The sequence below is a fragment of the Gallinula chloropus genome (assembly GCF_964237585.1).
Source record: "Gallinula chloropus genome assembly, chromosome: 18".
Taxonomy (NCBI): Eukaryota; Metazoa; Chordata; class Aves; order Gruiformes; family Rallidae; genus Gallinula; species Gallinula chloropus.
In genome coordinates, this window is record NC_140103.1 from 14,328,230 (window position 1) to 14,340,426 (window position 12,197).

Sequence of the window (12,197 nt, forward strand, 5' to 3'; positions counted from 1 at the left end):
TAGAGGCTGAAGTGAGCTTAACTGGGAAGGACTGGGAGAAACACCCAATTGTGACTGGCCCAGAAGCTCCGTGCATCTTACGTATAGATTATCTCCTTAGAGGGTATTTTAAAGACCCAAAATGGTACCGATGGGCTTTTGGAATAGCTGCTTTGGAGACAGAAGAAACTGAACAATTGTGTGCCTTGCCTGGGCTCTCGGAGGATCCTTCTGTGGTGGGGTTGTTGAAGGTCGAAGAACAACAAGTGCCAATTACTACAACGACAGTGCACAGGAGACAATACCGTACTAACCGGGATTCCCTGATCCCCATCCATAAGCTGATTCGTCAACTGGAGAGTCAAGGAGTGATCAGCCGAACCAGCTCACCCTTTAACAGTCCCATATGGCCAGTGCGGAAGTCTGATGGAGAGTGGAGGCTGACAGTAGATTATTGTGGCCTAAATGAAGTCACTCCAGGTATGAGTGCTGCTGTACCGGACATGCTGGAACTGCAGTATGAACTGGAGTCAAAGGCAGCCAAGTGGTATGCCACAATTGACATTGCAAATGCTTTCTTCTCAATACCACTGGTGCCAGAGTGCAGGCCACAGTTTGCTTTCACCTGGAGGGGCATCCAATACACGTGGAATCATCTACCCCAGGGGTGGAAACACAGCCCCACCATCTGCCATGGACTAATTCAGACTACACTGGAAAAGGGTGAAGCCCCAGAGCACCTGCAGTATATTGATGACATCATTGTATGGGGCAATACAGCAGAGGAAGTATTTGAGAAAGGAAAAAGGATAATTCAAATCCTTTTAGAAGCTGGTTTTGCTATAAAGCAAAGTAAAGTCAAGGGGCCTACACAAGAAATCCAGTTTTAGGAATAAAATGGCAGGATGGGCGTCGTCAGATCCCAATGGACATTATCAATAAAATAGCAGCTATGTCTCCACCAAGCAACAAAAAGGAAACACAAGCTTTCTTAGATGTTAAAGGGTTTTGGCGAATGCATGTCCCAAACTACAGTCTCATTGTGAGCCCACGTTACCACGGAACTCGGAAGAAGAATGATTTCCAATGGGGCCCTGAGCAGCAACAAGCCTTTGAGCAGATCAAACGCGAGATAGTCCATGCAGTGGCCCTTGGGCCTGTCTGGACAGGGACAGATGTTAAAAATGTGCTTTACACTGCAGCTGGGGAGAATGGCCCTACCTGGAGTCTCTGGCAGAAAGCACAAGGGGAGACTCGAGGTCGACCGCTGGGGTTTTGGAGTCGGGCCTACAAAGGCTCTGAGGCCAATTATACTCCAACAGAAAAGGAAATACTGGCCGCCTATGAAAAGGTTCGAGCCGCTTCAGAGGTGATTGGAACTGAAGCCCAGCTCCTCCTGGCACCCCGACTGCCGGTGCTGGGCTGGATGTTCAAAGGGAAGGTCCCTTCTACACACCATGCCACTGATGCTACGTGGAGCAAGTGGGTTGCACTGATTACTCAGCGGGCTCGAATAGGAAACCCTAATCGCCCAGGAATTGTGGAAGTGATCACAGACTGGCCTGACAGCAAAGATTTTGGGATGTCACCAGAGGATGAGGAGGTGACATGTGCTGAAGAAGCCCCACCTTACAACAAACTGCCAGAGAATGAGAAGCGATAATCCCTTTTCGCTGATGGCTCCTGTCGCCTTGTGGGAAAGCATCGAAGATGGAAAGCTGCTGTATGGAGTCCTACAAGACGAGTAGCAGAAGCCACTGAAGGAAAAGGTGTATCAAGCCAGTTCACTGAGGTGAAGGCCATCCAGTTAGCCCTGGACATTGCTGAGAGAGAAAAGTGGCCAATGCTCTACCTTTATACTGATTCATGGATGGTAGCCAATGCCCTGTGGGGTTGGTTGCAGCAGTGGAAAAAGAACAACTGGCAGCGTAGAGGCAAACCCATATGGGCTGCTGTCTTATCGCAAGATATTGCTGCCCGGTTAGATAAGCTTGTTGTAAAGGTACATCATGTTGATGCCCATGTACCTAAGAGTCGGGCCATGGAGGAACATCAAAACAACCATCAGGTAGATAAGGCTGCTAGGATTGAAGTGGCTCAGGTAGATCTAGACTGGCAACGTAAGGCTGAATTATTCCTAGCTCGATGGGCTCATGATTCCTCAGGTCATCAGGGGAGAGATGCAACATATAGATGGGCTCGAGATCGAGGGGTGGACTTAACCATGGATGTTATTGCACAAGTTATCCTTGAGTGTGAGACGTGTGCCGCAATCAAGCAAGCGAAGCGGTTGAAGCTCCTTTGGTAAGGAGGACGGTGGATGAAATATAAATATGGGGAGACCTGGCAGATTGATTACATCACCCTCCCACGCACCCGCCATGGCAAGCGCTACGTGCTTACGATGGTGGAGGCAACCACCGGCTGGCTGGGAACATATCCTGTACCCCATGCCACTGCCCGGAATACAATCCTGGGCCTGGAAAGGCAAGTCCTATGGCGACACGGCACCCCAGAAAGAATCGAGTCAGACAACGGGACTCATTTCCGAAACGTTCTTATAGACACCTGGGCCAAAGAGCATGGCATTGAGTGGGTGTACCACATTCCTTATCATGCACCAGCCTCTGGGAACATTGAACGATATAATGGGCTCTTAAAGACTACCCTGAAAGCGATGGGTGGTGGAACATTCAAACATTGGGATACACATTTAGCCAAAGCCAGGTGGCTAGTTAACTCTAGGGGATCCACCAATCGAGCTGGTCCTGCCCAGTCAAAATTTCCACGTACTGCAGAAGGAGACAGAGTCCCAGTAGTGCATATGAAAAGTATATTAGGGAAGACGGTTTGGGTCATCCCTGCTTCAGGCAAAGGTAAACCCATGTCTGGGATTGCTTTTGCTCAAGGACCTGGTTGTACTTGGTGGGTAATGCAGAAGAATGGAGAAGTTCTATCAACAGCTTCATATATTTTTGCTCTAAAGTCCTGTCAGCATTGTTATATTGTATCTTTCTGTTATCTTAGTAAACTATCCTTATCCCAACCCACGGGCCTCTTAATTTCTTGGTTTTGGGGTTATTTGCCCCTTCCTTTTCCCTTCCCTTACCTCTCACACACACCACACACACACACACACACACACACCCCACTTCCCTTTTCCCTGCTCTTTTCCTTTAAGGAGCAGGCAGCTGCGTGGATCTCGGCTCTCAGCCGGGGTGAAACCATGACAGTGGATAAGGGGAATGCTGTGGATGTGGTTTACCTGGACTTCATTAATCCCTTCAACACTGTCTCCCACAGCATCCCTCTGGAGAAATTAGCTGCTCGTGGATTAGATGGGTATACTCTTTGCTAGGTTGGGAACTGGTTGGATGGCCAGGCCCAAAGACTTGTGGTGAAGTGCTGTAATTTCAACTGGTGGCAGGTCACGACTGGTGTTCCCCAGGGCTCAGTGCTGGGGCCCGTCCTCTCTAACATCTTTATTAATGATCTGGACAAAGGGATCGAGTGCACCCTCAGTAAGTTGGCAGATGACATCAGATTTTGTGGGAGTGTCGATCTGATGGGAGGCAGGAAGGCTCTGCAGAGCGACCTGGACAGGCTGGATTGAAAGGCAGAAGCCAACTGTATGGGGTTCAACAAGGCCAAGTGCCTGGTCCTGCACTTTGGTCACAATAAACCCAGGCAGTCTTACAGGCCTGGGTCAGAGTGGCTGGAGAAGTCCCTGGAAGAAAATGATCTTGGGGGTGTTAGTGGACAGCTATCTGAACATGAGCTTGCAGCGTGCCCAGGGGGCCAAAAAAGCCAACAGCATCCTGGCCTGTATCACAGAATCACAGAATCACAGAATCACAGAATCTTAGGGGTTGGAAGGGACCTCAAGAGATCATCGGGTCCAACCCCCCTGCCAAAGCAGGCTCCCTATCTCATATTACACAGATAGGCATCCAGACGAGACTTGAATATCTCCAGAGAAGGAGACTCAACCACCTCCCTGGGCAGCCTATTCCACTGCTCCGTCACCCTCACTGTGAAAAAGTTCTTCCGCATGGTGGTGCGGAACTTCCTATGCTCCAGCTTACAGCCATTGCCCCTAGTCCTGTCCCCACAGACCACTGAAAAGGGGCTGGCCAAATCCCCCTGCGTCCCAAGTCTAAGATATTTATAAACACTAATTAGGTCTCCCCTAAGCCTTCTTTTCTCCAGGCTGAACAGACCCAGCTTACTCAGCCTTTCCTCATATGGGAGATGTTCCAGGCCCCTAATCATCTTAGTTGCCCTTCTCTGGACTCTCTCCAGGAGATCCCTGTCTTTTTTATACCATGGGAGCCCAGAACTGGACACAGTACTCCAGGTGGGGCCTGACCAACACAGAGTAGAGGGGGAGGATCACTTCCTTCGACCTGCTGGACATACTCTTCCTGATGCATCCCAGGATCCCATTGGCTCTCTTCGCCACCAGTGCACACTGCTGGCTCATAGCCAACCTGTCATCAACCAGGACCCCCAGGTCCTTCTCCACAGAGCTCCTTTCCAGCAGGTCATCCCCCAGCCTGTACTGATACAGTCGGTTGTTCCTCCCCAGGTGCAAGACTTTACACTTGCTCTTGTTGAACCTCATCTGGTTTCTCCCAGCCCAGCTCTCCAGCCTGTCAAGGTCTCGCTGGATGGCAGCGCAGTGTTCCTGCGTGTCAGCCAATCCTCCCAGCTTTGTATCATCAGCGTACTTGCTGAGGGTGGATGCTATACCCTCATCAAGATCGTCAATGAAGATATTAAACAGGACTGGACCCAACACCGAGCCCTGGGGAACACCGCTAGTCACAGGCCTCCATTCAGATTCTACTCCACTGATCACGACCCTCTGAGCCCGGTCCGACAGCCAGTTCTCGACCCACCTCACTGTCCACTCATCTAACCCTTGTTCCCTCAGCTTCTCTATCAAGATGTCGTGGGAGACAGTATCGAAAGCTTTGCTGAAGTCAAGGTAGACGACATCCACTGCTCTCCCTCCGTCCACCCAGTTGGTGATGACATCATAGAAGGCTATGAGATTGGTCGAGCACAATTTCCCTTTGGTGAATCCATGCTGACTACTCCTCATAACCTTCTTCTCTTCCAGTTGTTTGGAGATGGCATCCAAAACAAACTGTTCCATCACCTTTCCAGGGACAGAAGTGAGGCTGACTGGCCTGTAGTTACTGGGATCCTCCTTCTTGCCTTTTTTAAAGACTGGAGTCACATTGGCTATTCTCCAATCTTCAGGCACTTCTCCTGTAGTCCAGGACCTATTGAAGATGATAGAGAGTGGCTCCGCAATCACCTCCGCCAGTTCTCTCAGCACACGTGGGTGTATCCCATCTGGACCCATGGATTTGTGTGCATCCAATCCTTTGAGTCGCTCCTGGACTACCCCTACCTCAACTAGAGGTGAGCCGTTCATTCCCCAACCACTGCTACTTTCGTCTGGTATCTGTGGGTCCCGAGAAGCCTTTGGAGTAAAGACCGAGGCAAAGGCGGCATTCAGTATCTCCACCTTCTCATCATCTCCCGTTACCAAGATACCCGCCTCATTTAACAAGGGACCTACATTATCCCTGGTTATCCTTTTACTATTCACATACTTGAAAAAACTCTTTTTATTATCCTTTATGTCCCTTGCCAGCTTAATTTCTAAGCAGGCTTTAGCCCTCCTAGTTGCATCCCTGCAGGCCCTGGCAACATCCTTATATTCATCCCATGATCCCAGACCCTGTTTCCACAGTTTATAGGTCTTCTGCTTCCCTTTGAGTTTACTTAAAAGCTCCCTGCTTATCCACGCAGGTCTTCTACCTCTCCTTCCCGATTTCTTACTCAAAGGGATGCACCTATACTGTGCTTGGAAGAAGTGCTGTTTGAATGTTAGCCAGCTCTTGCAGGCTCCCATTCCTTCAAACAGAGCAGCCCACGGGATAGCCCCTATTTGATTTCGGAGGAGATCAAAGTTAGCTCTTCCAAAATTCAGGGTAGCTATCCTACTTTTTGGCTTGCCTCTTCCACTCAGGATCTTGAACTCGATCATTTCATGGTCACTTTGTCCTAAGCTGCCCCCGACCTTCACCTCCCTCACGAGCCCATCCTTGTTAGTGAAAACAAGGTCCAGCACCCGCCCTCTCCTCGTAGGTTCCTGCACCATCTGTATCAGGAAGTTGTCTTCCATATGCCGCAGAAATTGCCTGGACTGCATACGACTGGCCGTATTGCTTGCCCAGCAAATATCTGGGTAATTGAAATCCCCCATAATGACCAGCGCCTGCGATCTTGAGGCTACTTCCAATTGCTTGAAAAATGCACTGTCAACCCACTCCTCTTGATCAGGGGGCCTGTAGTACACGCCCACGACTACATCACACATACTGGCCTGCCTTTTAATTCTTAGCCACAAGCTCTCGACAAGTGGTTCGTCCCTACCCAGCTGGAGGTCAATACACTCTAGGTGCTCTCTAACATAAAGAGCAACTCCTCCACCTCGTCTCCCTAGCCTATCTTTCCTAAAAAGCACGTAGCCATCCATGGTAGCGTGCCAGTCATCCAGGCTGTCCCACCACGTCTCAGTGATTGCAATGAGATCGTGGCCCTGTGACCGCACAAAGATCTCCAATTCTTCTTGTTTGTTCCCCATGCTACGTGCGTTTGTATAAAGGCATTTTAGTGGGGCAGCAGATGCAGATATCCCCAATAGCTCACAGCGAGTTTTTCGATAGGGGATGGGCAAAAGCGGCTCCACTGAGGAGTTCACGGGGTAATCCACAGAGTTATCCCTACTCTCATGTGGAGCAACATCCCCAAGTCTGCCATTGTGTTGTTGGCATTTATCTATTTCCTCCATCAACTCGTGCTGTGACTCCCAAAGCACCTGCCTTACCCCAGCAGCCTTTGTAATATCCCCTTCCCCCTTCCTAACTAGTTTAAAGCCCTATCAATGAGCCCTGCCATCTCCTGAGTTAGGATCCGCTTTCCTCTATGGGACAGGCGAGCCCCATTAGCAGTACTCATGTCCGGAGCAGAGTACACCATCCCCTGGTCAAAAAACCCAAACTTCTTGTGCAGGCACCAGCCTTTCAACCACTGATTCAATTCATGTGTTCTCCTGACCCACTCTGAACCCCACCTCCCACAAGTGGGGATAGAAGAAAATATTATTTGGGCACCCGTCCCCCCAACAAAGCGCCCTAGGTCACGAAATTCACTCTTGATAGTGCACAGGCTACACTTTGTGATTGCATCCCCGCCTGCTTGAACTATCAACAGTGGGTAATAATCAGAGTGACTCACCAGCCCTGGGAGCCTTCTGGTAATATCCCTGACCCTGGCTCCAGGAAGGCAGCACACCTCCCTACGTGTAGGGTCTGGTCTACATATGGGGCCCTCCGTCCCACTGAGGAGGGAATCCCCAACCACAACTACCCTTCTTTCTTCTTGCTTTGCTGAGGCAGTCACAAGGCGTGCAGATACTCGCCTCGCTCTGGGCTTTCGCTTCCTCTGAGGTAGAGGGACTGTATTCATCTCCTCACATACCTCCTCTTCAACTTCCAGGGCTCCAAACCTGTTGCATATGGGGACCTGGGGGAGCGGGGTAGGTAGGCGGGGGGAGTGCCTACGGCAGCGAGTAGGGACTGCCTTCCAGACCTCCACAGGGTTTGGGTCACTCCCATTTACCTGGCTAGGGCTGGGCAGGGGGACCGCCTTCAGTAGTGTGGAATCTACCTGGCACTCTTCCCTCTTGGATGCCAGGGAGCTACACCACCATCCAGAATAGTGTGACCAGCAGGAGCAGGGAAGTGACAGTTCCATTATACTCAGCTCTGGTGAGGCAACACCTCGAGTACTGGGACCAGCTTTGACCCCCTCACTACAAGAAGATGTTGAGATATTGGAGCATGTCCAGAGAAGGGCAATGAATCTGGTGAAGGGTTTGGAGCACATGTCCTGTGAGGAGTCGCTGAGGGAACTGGGGCTTTTTACTCTTAAGAAAAGGAGGCCTTAAAGGGAAGACCTCATCGGTCTCTGCAACTACCTGCAAGGAGAGTGTAGAGACATGGGGGTCAGTCTGTTACCTCAGATAACAATTGAAAGGACAAGAGGGAAAGGCTTGAAACTGCACCAGGTGAGATTTAGGTTAGATATAAGGAAGAATATCTTTACTGAAAGGGTAGTCAGGTATTGGAAAAGGATGCACAGGGAAGTGGTGGAGTCACCATCCCTGGTGGTATTTAAAAGGTGTGTAGAGGTTGTGCTTGAGGACATGCCGTAGAGGTGGACTAGGCACGGTGAGGCAGTGGTTGGAATCGATGATTTTAATGGTCTTTTCCAAGCAAAATGATTCTACTATTCTGTGATACACTTCCAGGTAATTCCCATTGTGTCATGGTGAGGAAGCATTGCCATTTCAGACCAAGAGTCAAGTAATTCAGCTGATGAAACAAAAAAAGAAAGAAACAATTGTGCACCATTCCAGTCAGACCTGAAGGAAAAAGACCACAGCTCGTTACTGCACAGTCTCACAAGGGCAGGAGATATTGCATTAGGAATGGGATGAACGTGCAACATGTTACTATAGCTTAGAAAAATAAAAGGAAAAAAACCAAAACCAACAACCACCAACTAAAACACCTACTAAATACAGACAGGTGCTAATGTGAATGAAAGGGCCAGTGATACACAGAAGGAAACGATCAGTCGATGTACAACTAAAAACAAACATTCACAAGTTTCCACACAGCATGCTTGAGCTCCTGGTTCCTCATGCTGTAGATGAGGGGGTTCACTGCTGGTGGAAACACCGAGTAAAGAAATGACACTACCAGGTCCGGACTTCGGGAGGAGGTGGAGGGGGGCTTCAGGTTAGCAAAAATGCCAGTGCTGATAAGCAGGGAAAGCACAGCCAGGTGAGGGAGGCAGGTGGAAAAGGCTTTGTGCCGTCCCTGCTCTGAGGGGATTCTCAGCACAGCCCTGAAGATCTGCACATAGGACACCACAATGAACACAAAACACCCAAAAGCTAAACAGACACTGACCACAATGAGTCCAATTTCCCTGAGGAAGGTATCTGAGCAGGAGAGCTTGAGGATCTGTGGGATTTCACAGAAGAACTGGTCAACAGCATTGCCATGGCAGAGGGGCAGTGAAAATGTATTGGCTGTGTGCAGCACGGCATGGAGAAACCCACTGGCCCAGGCAGCTGCTGCCATGTGGACACAAGCTCTGCTGCCCAGGAGGGTCCCGTAGTGCAGGGGGAGGCAGATGGCAATGTAGCGGTCATAGGCCATGACAGTGAGAAGAAAGTCCACTGTGGAGATCAAAAATACAAAGAAAAAGAGTTGAGCCACACATCCTGTGTAGGAAATGGCCCTGGTGTCCCACAAGGAATTGGCCATGGATTTGGGAACAGTGGTGGAGATGTAGGCAAGGTCAGTAAGAGAGAGGTTGAGGAGGAAGAAGTACATGGGGGTGTGGAGGCGGTGGTCACAGGCTATGGTGATGATGATGAGGCCATTGCCCAGGAGAGCAGCGAGGTACATACCCAGGAAGAGCCAGAAGTGCAGGAGCTGCAGCTCCCGTGTGTCTGCAAAGGGCAGGAGGAGGAACTGGCTGATGGAGCTGCTGTTGGACATCTGCTGCCATCACGTGTGGAGACCTGTCAGAGGAGGAAAAAACATAGGAAGAAGTTGGGGAACTTTTTGAGTAAAACCTTTTGCAATTCTTAGGGAATACCGTCAGATTGACACTCTGGATTCAGGAAGACATTTGGCAGGTCCCTTTTGGGAGGTCTGCTTTGTGCTGGCTTGAGCGTGCCACTGCTGGGAGGAGGGTCAGCTGTGGGCTCTGGAGTACTCAGTCCTGCCTGCCAGCAGTCAGTAAATAGAAGGATGGTGTGATCTCAGACTAAAGCCCCTGTGGAGAGGAATGAGCTTTTCAGCACTGTCACTCCAGTTTCACTTGTGGCCAAAGCAGAGCTTTGGAGCTTTGGTTTTCTCCTGACTCTACCCGAGGAGAGTTCCTTCTGTCAGAACTGCCTGACATTGCTGCTGCAGTGCCAGTGAAACCTTCCCCTGAGTGCAGAGTGGGGAGAGCTGCTCTGTCCATCAGCCCTGGTCTCAGCTGCCTGGTGCTGGATGCTCTGTGATAACTCCCTGGTGTTCCCCATAGATGAAACTGGACCCCACAGAGAGCTGAGGAATCCAGTCTCCTAGGTCAGAGCTCCACAGCCCTCCTGCAGTCTCATCCTACCCAAGGAGAATCTCAGCTCCCTTCTCCCAGCCAGGGACACACAGGGCTCAGTGCAGCTGCCCACACACAGGTGATGAGCTACATTGCCATGGCCTCAGCACTGAGATGACTCCTGCATGGGGCTTCTCATTGTGGGAGGCAGTCTGCAGCCCAGCAGGAGCCCCCGGTAAGTCCTCAATCCTACAGATGGGACCCCTGCAGTGAGGGTCAGCTCAGTGCCAGCCCCATCAATGGTTGTGCCCAGAGACCCAGGTAATGGTGAGACAAAGCCAGCAAGGACAGGAGGTGAAAATGCAAAAAATGCTGCAGCCAAGGCTGATAGGACATGGACAGACAAACAGGCACTCAGGGGGTTCTCTTCACTAGGGCTCTGGCTACAAAGGAAAGGGCTCATCCTGAAACCCTGGAACTTTGTTGTCAGATTCTATGGCGGCTGGCAGAAACCACAGGGTGGTTGTGGGAAATGGTCTGCACTGCAGGGGATGTCAGGGAGTCACCAAATCCCCACTATCATGACATTTGTGGGAGCAGCTCCTTCTCCATCCCTGACAATGTCTCTGCTGCCTGCAGCTGTCCATGAAGCTGCTCCTCTTGCCCATGTCACCTCACACTCTTTGCTCACAGACCTCATCCTTGTGCTCATCTTCCTTGTGCTCAGCTCTGCTCTGCAGACCCCTCCTGGCATCAGGGTACTGCCCCGAGAAACCTCTGTGTGTGCAGGGCTCAGGAGATGCTCTGATAAGTCCGAATGACAAGAGTTTGCACTCCCTTCTTCAAATTATCAATAAAACCTCAGCTCCCACTTCCCTCCGACTCCACAATAGCAGAAAATTCTAAGCAATGTCTTCTACCTCTCTCTTCCAGTGAGCTCGCAGCATCCAACAGCTCTCTCAGCCTCACAGGTCTCCCCTTGGTGCCTACAGGCAGTGCCCCCAGCCCTGTGTGCTTGTCAGAGGAGCTGCTCCTGGGCAGAATTGTTTCTTGTCAGTGCTGCCAGGTTGCCATGAGCTCCCTCCCTCCCAGGAGCCTGGCCCAGCTCAACAGGAGGAGACCAGTTCTTCTAGGCTCCCTCCTGGTGTCTCAGGCCTCATGGGCATTGCTCTATGATCTCATCTCTGATGTTCCCTCCCTCTCCTGGGGAGAAATCCTTGTGTCCAGCAGAGTCTTTTCTCCTGATCAAACCAGAGCTGGGCAGGATGAATTAACTTTCCTTGTCTCCCCATGAGACAGGACCCCCAAAGCTGGGACAGGGAGGGGACTCTTTCCCCCTCTGAAAGGAAGGGTTTAGGTGAGCATTTGGGCATTTCTCGGTGTTTCACAGGAACAAAATCAGGAAAAACAAATCTACAAAGCTCTGCTCTGCAGTTGGGGGAAGTGGAAACCACCACCCAGAAAAGATCATATAGATCAAAAAAGACAGACTTTCTGCTACCAGGACAAACTGACACCTGGAGAGCTCCCATCAGAGCCCCATTCAGCCAATGGTACCCTCAGCCAGCAGGAAATGCACCTCCCAAAAAGGATCTTTCCAATGTCTAAGAAAACAGGGAGAGGGAGTCCTTGGGTCTGCAATGAGAACGTTTTGCTCAGTGAAGAGTGCCCCAAGTTCTCACTGCGCTTTTCTCCTTGCACAGGGCTTCATGCAAAGAGGCAGAGAATGTCCAAGGGCAGCTTCATTCCCCACTTCCTCCTCCTGCTCTTTGCAGACACATGGGAGTTGCAGTGGGTTTCTCAGTGCTGTGCTGCCCATGGCCAATTAATGATCCCTACCCCTCTGCAAGGGCAATGCTGTTGACCAGTTCTGTGAACCCCCCTAGATCCTCAGCCTTGCATGCTCAGATGCCTACCCCAGGGAGACTGGTCTTTTTGTATTCAGTATCTGTTTGGCTTTGGGGTGTTTTGTGGGATGCCTGGGGAGGTTTCAGGCCAGGAGTATATCTCATCTC

The 12,197-nt window shown here is 50.7% G+C and overlaps 1 protein-coding gene across 1 annotated transcript; it reads right to left on the reverse strand.

Moving 5' to 3' along the window:
* Positions 1-8,711: 8,711 nt before the first annotated feature.
* Positions 8,712-9,635, reverse strand: LOC311198485 (olfactory receptor 14J1-like; the record flags this gene model as incomplete). Its single annotated transcript, XM_084272442.1, has 1 exon — positions 8,712-9,635. One exon carries the CDS (start codon positions 9,633-9,635, stop codon positions 8,712-8,714), a length of 924 nt encoding a protein of 307 aa, XP_084128568.1.
* Positions 9,636-12,197: the final 2,562 nt, after the last annotated feature.